We start from the raw sequence: 9240 nt of genomic DNA, 5'->3' as shown, positions 1-9240 counted from the left end.
CATGGCTGGTTCATGAAATCCTTGCATTAATAAGGCATTGCATGTTAAAGGGAAATTTGGCTCATCTTTAGTTCACATATTACCGAGTGGGAATATTTTTATGGAAGAGTAATGCTTTTACTTGAGAAAAGGGTTTTCTGAATAAACATTTAAATAGTAAATCATAACCTTTAACCCTACAATATCAGGATATTTGATTTTTGTCTTTAAAAAATCATTCTCATAGTACTCGGGGACATTTTGCATTTCTCTTCTCCCCCCAAAGAAATTCTTTCTTTAAATTCTCTAGATGATAGGGTTAGGATCCAAACATTAAGGCATTTAGGGTACACAGACCACAGGATGTTACAGAGATAATTATCTCAGCTTTCCTGTAAAACTTTGCATAAAAAAAGCAGAGAAAGCCCCTCATTCCTTCAATTTAATGAGTGTAACAGTGTCCCCCTTACATAGTTTCCTCCAGTCATACTTTGGTTTGGTCTTTGAGAAATATACATGGTATTGCTAGATGAACTGTGGAATATGCTGTTAATTTAACAAAAACAAAACGTTTTTTTCCTTTAATTAAAAGTTTGCTCTGTATTTCCACAATAACCTAACAAAACAAAGACATGGAGCAAATCTGGTTAAACTGAAACACTTCTATGCATGACTGTTCCAAAATTACTCCAAATCCTTTTTCCCCCTGTAATTAACAGTTTCTATAACCTTTTGAAGACTTATAACATGTAAATCTTGCTTTAATTAGCCAATGGATGCAAAATATTGTATGGCATTGGACTGTGTTGGTTTGCAACACTCAGTCCTGTGCATGGCGTCACTGTGGGTTGATAATGGCAAGCAGGAAATGCAATAATAAAAGGAAGGGAATTGGGGGCCTTAAAAGCAGCACCAAACCTTCAGTGGAGGAGGAAGAGGAGGGGGAAAAAAAGACAAAAAGTGAGCAGAGATTTTGCATGTCACGAGAGTGGCTTACTTCTTTTAGTTTAATTATATATTTCATGATGATGTCTGGCTAGGTCGACTGGGACATCAAAAGGAGTCTTGCTGAATGAGGACGAGGAGGTACGCTGTTGTTGGGAGTACGCCATAAATCTAATCGCGGGAATCTGATCCTCCGCACACCTGGACACACGACTGAAAGAAGTGCCTCCGTCACAGCTCCTTTTTGGAGTGCCTATTGCTTTCCTCTCTTGCAAACAAACACATACTCCTCTTGGACGGTGAGCATTCAAAGTATGTCGGCAGGATCAGAGGAAACGTGAGGTGGGGAGCAAAGAGGAGGAGGAGGAGGAATACAGACAGTTGTGTAAAATAATGCAGGGAGAGAAGTGAAATTGTAGAGACCGTGTTGTTGCGTCTGTCTTTCTTATTTAATAAAAAATCCCAGGCTCAACTGTAGTATGACCCTGAGCTCATGCTTCTTAGGAGAGGGAAAAGATTTGCACTGAACGCTTACTTTGCTTTACTAAACATGAACTCAATAAAAGTGTGTATTTGTTTTGTACTGTGGCCCTGCGAAGAATTTATTTATCTTTAAACCAACACCCCCTGGCTCGTTCAGTCACACGTACACTACCAACAGTGATCCTTATTGTCATTCCCACTGAGAGCCGGACAAGGAGTCACCAACCTAATTAGAGTTTAGCAACCAAAGGTCTCGGCCTGGCCTCCACGAAGAGAGAGACTGACTTGGGAACTTGGATGTTGATCCAGGGAGTGCTGAGCCTCTTTTCTCCCTCTCTGCATGTATGTCAGCCCAGGTCAGTTCCCAGGCTCGATGAAGCCCCTATCTGGGATCAGCGCTGGAGGGAACAGATGCATACGGGCAGGAAACAGGAGCCTGCTGCACATTGTTGCTACTATCACAGCGGGAGCACATTCCTCATGACAGAGGATGTAAAGGAGGGGGAGGGGAGAAAAAAGGGAGGGGAGGTTGGGTGAAAATATCTATGAGCTGCTTCCTGTGTGAACGCCCCTCACAACCAACTTCGGGCTTGTGGTCATCTGCGTCCATTTGAATCTCTGGATCCATTTAGTGGTGAGTGGAGAGTTAAAGAGTCGGGGGTGGGTTGTGGAGAGGGGTGTGTGAGAAAAGTGAAAGATCAAAGCAGGAGGTGGCTGGATGTGTCATCTTGGTAATTTCATCACAGGAATAGATGGTGTGTCTCAGCGCAGGGGTCATGACCTTGTCCCTCATGCTTGCCTTGAGCATGCAGCTAACAATTTAAGCTGAAAGCTGAACTTCATATTTGGAGTCAGATCAACTCACCAAGTACCAAAGAGGAACAATTAGCTGTGGCTCCTGCAGAGACCCCTGTTTCAGTTGCTTCAGACTGCCTCTCATCTAACCTCTCTATAAAACAGTTCCCAACAAGACAAGTGTTTCTCATCATGTCAATTCAAATTACCATGGGTCACTGGGAGTAATCTACTCCAGTTTGCCCAGTTAATAAACCAGTATTGTTTTAATGCAAAAACAGGTGTAGATACAGATATCGAAAGTAATGTTAATATGTAATTTCCAAGTAATAAAGTAGCAAGAAGTCAGTGAATTTGTGTTGCGGTGTACCCCAAGGTTCTATTCTTGGTCCTGTTTGGTTTACTGCGTGCATGCTTCCTTCTCAGGAAATGATGATATTCCCTTTGCATCTTTTTTTTTTTTTTAATTGAATGCATTATTAGAGAAAACATGATAAGAGGGGGGAAGAGATGGAATATGCATCTTAGTTAAGCTATGTAAAATAGATAAAATGTTGCAAATGTATAAATTCTTAATAACTGAGCTTCCAGATTGGAAATTAGATTTCTCCAAAGGGTGGCTTGGCTCAGCCTAAGGGTGAGAAGTTCAGTCATTGAAGAGGGACTCAGAGTAGATAAATGCTACTCCTCCACATTGAAACGAGCCAGTAGAAGTCATTTGGGGATCTGATAAGGATGCCTCCTGGATGTCTCCTGCGTGTAGTGTTCCGGGCAGATCCTGCTAAAGGCCCCAGAGTAGACACAGGACATGCTGGAGAGATTATGTCTCTCGGATGGCCTAGGAACACCTCGGTGTTCCCCAGGTTGAGCTGGAGGAGGTGCCTTGCATTCACCTGTCACCCGTTATATAAGGACTGCACTCACCTACAGCTCACTCTTTCTTCACTCCCACATGGGTTGGCAGCTGAGGAGAGTTTCTGTTGAGTTTCCCGAGTTCATGTATTAATTTGAGTTACTGAATGACTTAAGTCATACTTTATTTCCTTTCAGAGTTAACAGTCCATGTGTGTCTTTCCTTTACACGCATTATTCAAATAAAACGAGAAACCTACAAGTAATTGCTGACTGTTCATTCTCATCCTGACCGGATAAGCCATGAGGGTAACAACCTCCAACCTCCTCTGAACCTTCCTCCAGAACAGTTGTTTTATTAAAAGCTATGAGCAGATTTATTTTAAAACATGGACCTCGGCCCAGCGTAGATGTGATTACCGTTTGGAGATGCTCCAGATCCTGAACTAAGAATTTTTGGAGGGATTCTTTCCATTGTGAGATTTGAAAAAAATGGCCATTTTTACTCAAATGGTTACAAATTCAAAGAAGAAAAAATGTGAGAGATCATCCTGTTGTTCGTTCATGCACAGTGGTCGAGCATTTCTTTTGTGCTGAAAATTGGCTGTTTATATTTCATGCTTAATTGGAGACTATGCATGCTGTTATTTCATCTCATTGGCTGTGGTTTTCTCTTTAAAAGTGTCAGTAAAACATCCCTGGACTGCTTACAGTTCTGCTCTTGATCATTAAGTTATCAATATGGTCATGTCTCACTGATTCAAAGGGAAGGGACGCTTCTTGTATGGACTGAAAATGTTATATTTATATGCAGTAACTTATTTCAAAATTATTATCATACCTGCCTGAATTGCTGTTTGGGGTTTAAAGTTAGAATTAACTTTAGATTAACGTAAGGGTTCGATAGTTAAACATGGTGGCTAAAATTAGGTTAAGATTTTGGTGTACACTTTATGTGTACACTTATCAGCTCTCTTATTAGGTACAACCTGCTAGAACTGTATTTAATTGCTTTCTCTTTCAGAACTGCTTTCGTTCTTCAAATTCACTAAGGAGAGGAAACATGGCTCAAAGATTTTTGTCCATGTTGACACAACAGCATCAAACAGTTGCACCTCCAGGGTGGGAATTGTCCATTCCACCATATCCCAAAAGCTCTATTGGGTTGAAATCTGATGACTGTGGAGACGGTATAAGTACAGTGAACTTACTGTCATGTTGAAGAAACACGTTTGAAAAGACTTGTAATTTGAGACATGGCGTTATGCTTTTGTAAGCAGGCATCAGAAGAATACACTGTTGTCACAAAGGGATGGACATGATTAACAACAATACTCAGGTAGGCTATGGTTTTTAAAGGGGCACACAGTGTACCAAGAAGACATCCCCAACACCACTTGATACAATGCTGGATGGACTCATGCTTTTGTGTTGTTTATAACAAATTCTTGATGTTACCACTTGAACCCAATTTTCAATTGTCCAATTTTGGTGAGCGTGTGTGAACTGTAGCCTCATCTTCCTGTTCTTAGCTGACAGGAGTGGCACCCAGTGTAGTCTTCTGCTTTTGTAGCCCATCTGCTTCAAGGCTTCTTGTGTTGTGCATCCAGAGATGCTCATCTGCATACCATGAGTTACATGAGTTACTGCTGCCTTCCTTTCATCTAAAAACAGTCTGTGCTCTGACCCCTGGCATCAACAAGACATTCTCACCCAGAGAACTGCTGCTCACTGGGTATTTTCTCTCTGTTTAGAGTTAGATCCCATCAGTTTCTAAAGTACTCAGACCAGCCTATGTGACACCAACATTATGATCAGCTTGAACTTCAGCAGGTCTTCTTGACCATGTCTACAAGCCTAAATGAGCTGCTGCCATTTTGGGTGATTGGATGTTTGTGTTAACGAGCAATTGAGCTGCCGCAGGTTGCAAAATGACTGGTGAGGCTACGTCCTCACAAAGAGCCATTCAAACATACCTTTGTCTGCGTGGGGGGACACAGAGTGGAGCAGACAGAAGTCTCTTTGGGGGAAACACTGATCGAAGACATTTGTTTTAGACAAAATATGAGAACTGCTCATCCAAACAACCTTAAACTCGACTAAAACAATGCACGAAAAAACAAAAACAACCTTGTATCAAGCTTAAAAAGCAGAGGCAATGAGAGAAAACACTGGTGTCAAAAACATTACTTTATTATCTAGGATGAAATGTCCTATCAAGTACAAAAGAGAATCTCCTCAGAGTTGCCACAATCTGTTAAAAACATAGAGTACTTTTATCTGCAGTTACGTTTTTTTTTTTCTTTTTTCCAACATTACTCAAAAAACTGAGAACTTTTCATTGATATGAATAAATAATACAAGAAATGCAATGTCAATATAGACGTTATGCTGAACTGGTTGGTTTCTTACAAAAAAGAAAAACTCTGTACAAGAGTTACTGTGTCACTCTACCCCGTTCAAAACCTTTATGCTCACAATATGCAGCACTTTTAATATAAAGGGCAATTTCACCTAAATGTAGAGTTCACTCTAAAGAGAAAAAAATAGACAGTTAAAATATACAGGCGGGCTTAGTTGCTGGTTCAAATAGTGAAAAATAAAAGTTTCTACTGCTCTAAAAATCTCTCATCTCTACATATTTGGACAGCAATAATATACAATAGAGATTACAAACAGTGGATAAAGCACATTATCGTCAGATTAGAAAGTGACCCATGTTTGAAAAGACAGACATATGAAAGACATACAAACACACAGAAGATGACAGAGGCTACTTTATCTCTCAACTCTAATTAAAACACCCGGAAATGTAAAAACTTTACGAGTAAAACTGAAACGTTTCCTGATTATAAACAGTCTCCAACATATAAACTAAAAGACAACTGCAACTTTGCCTTTTAACGGCTCCCCTCCTACAAAACGGATGATCACAAATTACAAAAATGCTCCCAGAAATGCCAAAAATGCAGTTATAAAATTTTCATACAAACCCCACGGTACAAAGACTCCCCAGTCCCCCCCACTCCACTCGGAGTTTACCCTGCTGCCGCGGACCGCAACATAACTGAGTTGATTGTGAGTGGAAAAGTCCATTACCCAATTACTTAACCATGCTTTGAGGCAGAGTTGAGAGACAGATGTGAGCCAACCTGTCAGCTTCAGTGAATTATGCTGGAAGAAGTGGCTGAAAGATAAGGAGAGACAGACTTACAGACTCAGCCACCGACAGAAACGGACACCGGAGTTCGATGAGAGGAGGGTGGAGTACTTGTAGGTCGGTTAAGCCTCGTACAAGTTTCACCTTCCCTGAAGGCCTTTTAAAAAATAAAATAAATCCCCCTCCCTCTCCTCATATGTGGACCTTTGCCTCTTTCAACTAGTCATGTTTAAGGAGGCACAAAACTAGCTAACTTTTTTTTAAACTTGCATTTTAGAAGAACACTAAATGGAAAAAAGGTCAAAAGAACGGCAGGATGCTGTGGGTGGGGCAGCTTATTTTGGGTGTTCCCTGTGGAAATCAACATGAAAGCACTGCTGCACTGAGACTAAATGAAGACCCCCCCTCACATGAGGTCCAATTTTTTTTTTTTTTGTACAAAATTGAGCTTCTGTTACAGGGGGCTCATCTCAGCATCAGCAGGCTGCTTCGATAATATACAGTGAAATGTGACCCTGAAAGACACACTGAGTTATACGAGGCTGATTCATGCTTCATGCAGCAGTACAAACCTGAAAACAATGTGGTCAGTATAACTAGGTCTAATGTAAGGTGATGCTGCGTCTTCAGGACTGGCTGAATGAAGCTGGTCTGCAGTGTCGACCTATCTTTGTGGGGTTATTATTTTTTCCTGGCAAAAACAAAGGTGGCGCTTATTGAATATGAGGGAAGTCAACTCCAAATTGCACATTTAGCTTCAGATGAAACATTTCCCGACATCGGCTGTGCACGTTTTACAGCAGTTTCCAGTTGAAGCAGTGGCTAAAATTGAGCGGGATGTTTGCATTGTGAAAACGGGACAGGATGAAGTTAAGAAAGGGGGACAGAAGGTGACACTTTGCTATATAGGATACACAAAACAAACAAACAAACAAACAAACAAACAGCCATCAGCTACAGAATGAACTTCCAAGAGTCTGCTGCTGCTTTAAAGATAAGACTGCCACCGACCATCCAACGAGCGCTGCTGCCTCGCCATCTGCGCTCTGCAGGCTTTCTTCTCATGGAGGGGCTACACTGGCAGGGATGGCTGATTGGGATGTAAAAGGCTGCCAGAGAGTAAGTCTGCAACTGCCCTGCCCCTTGGTATGAAGACGACACTGACATTTTTGATGACAAATGAACCTTTTTCCAATTCACTTCTTTCTTCTCAGCACTGCAGGTGCCAGGTGAGGTGTTGTGTGAGGTGGGGGCGCCGTTCCTCCAGAGAGGAGTCGGGTTCGGACGCAGCCTGACTTGGACCACGCTTCTTAATCAGTCAGAGGAAACCACAAGCCGGGTCTGTGTGACACCTGGTTTGTTTAGTTTTTGTTTTGTTTTTTTAAGCAGAGCTAAGAGGCAGCTGACTGCAGCTTGTTGTTATGTGACCTACAGAAACAGGCAAAGAGAGGAGGAAGAACACAGTTGGAAAACTTCTTGTTGTTGTTTTTCTTCTTTTTTTTTTTTTTATTAAAGGCTTTACAAAGTGACAAATATGTGACTAGGGGAAAGTACAAAAAAAAAAAAAAATGCAATAGCAAAACATGTATTGGATGCCAGTGGGTCAGACGGGTTGTTGCAGACCAAGCAGCCATGTTGGTGAAATGTTACTGAAATGTGTGTTTTTGATGTCGACCCAACAATAAGTATACAGAGTCTTTTTTTTCTTAAAAAAGATTTATTTTTATTATAGTGGAGACCGCTAAGCTCGTCATATTCTGAATATGAAAGCTAAACTAGATTTTTTTTTCTTCACTCTACTTTGTTTTTACAGCGTAAACCATTATTTCCTTTATAACATAAAACATATTCCTTCACAAAAAAGATAAAATATGAACATGAAATATAATACATGGGTACAGCCAATAAAGAAAATGTAATGAATGTCAAAAAAAAAGAAGAAAAAAAAGAAATGAGGTAAAAATGTTCTGCAGCATGTTATAATGACAAAAAAAAAAAAGAAAGAAAAGAACAACAGTTCTATCAAAGCAAAAGTAAAGTGTGTGTTTGTGTCGCTCACGTGTGATTTTACAGTCAAAATCAACACCTGTGATCAGAAACTGAATCTCAGAGACCAACAAATTTAGCAAAACTTCTTTTTGCCTCAACAAAATGTCATCTGGTGGAAGAGTGTAAAAAAATACATTTTCCCTTGAATGGTTTGTGTGACCAACATGGCTGCCATTGTTTTGTTTTTAATGTTTTTAGACAGTAGAAACTTTTTTTTCTCCTTTATTTGCTTTTAAAATAAAAAAAATGATCACACCTAACGTGTGTCTTAATATATGCACTTTCTTACAAAGTTTTTAATGCTGTTTCTTTTAAAACAAGTGAAAACAGCAACATCCAGGATAGCGAATTATGTTTTGTTTGTTTTTAAGAGTGACCCCGGCACCCAGGAGTCTGACATCACAATCTGCAAGAGAGAGACAGAGAGAGAGAATGGATGACGTCAGTACATGCAGGTGAAGTACGTCGCCACCTCAAGCACATAAAGCTGGATGCAGACCACAAGACTTACTGAGCCCATTAAAACATCGTGGCTCAAATGCTCACAGGCGCTCCATCTTCTCAGTTAGGAGACGCCCGCTACCCTCCTCGCCCTATTTAATCAAACTAATGCACACACACACAAAGAAAGCCACCTGAAAGATAATGTGACTGCATTCCTGCCATCTTGTAGAGTGCATCCAACCAAAGCAATCACATGGCACAGCGAGGACAGCTCAGTGAGATGAGTTCAGAGGCACGACCAAGCACAGGCAGACAGTGGAGAAGGTGTCGGGTATAAAGGTGCATCTAAACAGGTCTGACTTCCACAGATCCTTCCCTACGCTCTGTCATACGACATGTCGGGTTGAATGGTAGAAAGTGGGCTTTTTATGTAGCTGCCAGCATGAAGTGCTCCGACGACACGATGAAAGCCTGAGCAGGTTTGTTGTTAGGAGTGCAAAGATGAGCTGACTGAAGCCTGAATGTGTGAAAGT

The 9240-nt window shown here is 40.9% G+C and overlaps 1 protein-coding gene across 5 annotated transcripts in view; it reads right to left on the bottom strand.

Annotated features, from left to right (window-relative positions):
* Positions 1-5226: 5226 nt before the first annotated feature.
* LOC309708401 (nucleosome-remodeling factor subunit BPTF-like) overlaps positions 5227-9240 on the bottom strand; it is a 57362-nt gene continuing 53348 nt past the window's right edge. For 4 of the 5 annotated variants that reach the window (XM_082536397.1, XM_082536398.1, XM_082536400.1 and 1 more), the window contains one exon: positions 5227-7642. In XM_082536397.1, coding sequence (XP_082392523.1) covers positions 7606-7642 — 37 coding nt within the window. In that variant the 3' untranslated portion in view covers positions 5227-7605. Of the gene's footprint in view, positions 7643-7662; positions 8670-9240 lie in introns of those variants that run through there. The other variant, XM_082536399.1, reaches the window with a different exon arrangement.

This window comes from Aulonocara stuartgranti, assembly GCF_965226115.1.
Source record: "Aulonocara stuartgranti genome assembly, chromosome: 6".
Lineage (NCBI taxonomy): Eukaryota > Metazoa > Chordata > Actinopteri > Cichliformes > Cichlidae > Aulonocara > Aulonocara stuartgranti.
Note: the sequence above shows the minus strand (reverse complement) of the source record. Positions and strands in the feature narration are given on the sequence as shown.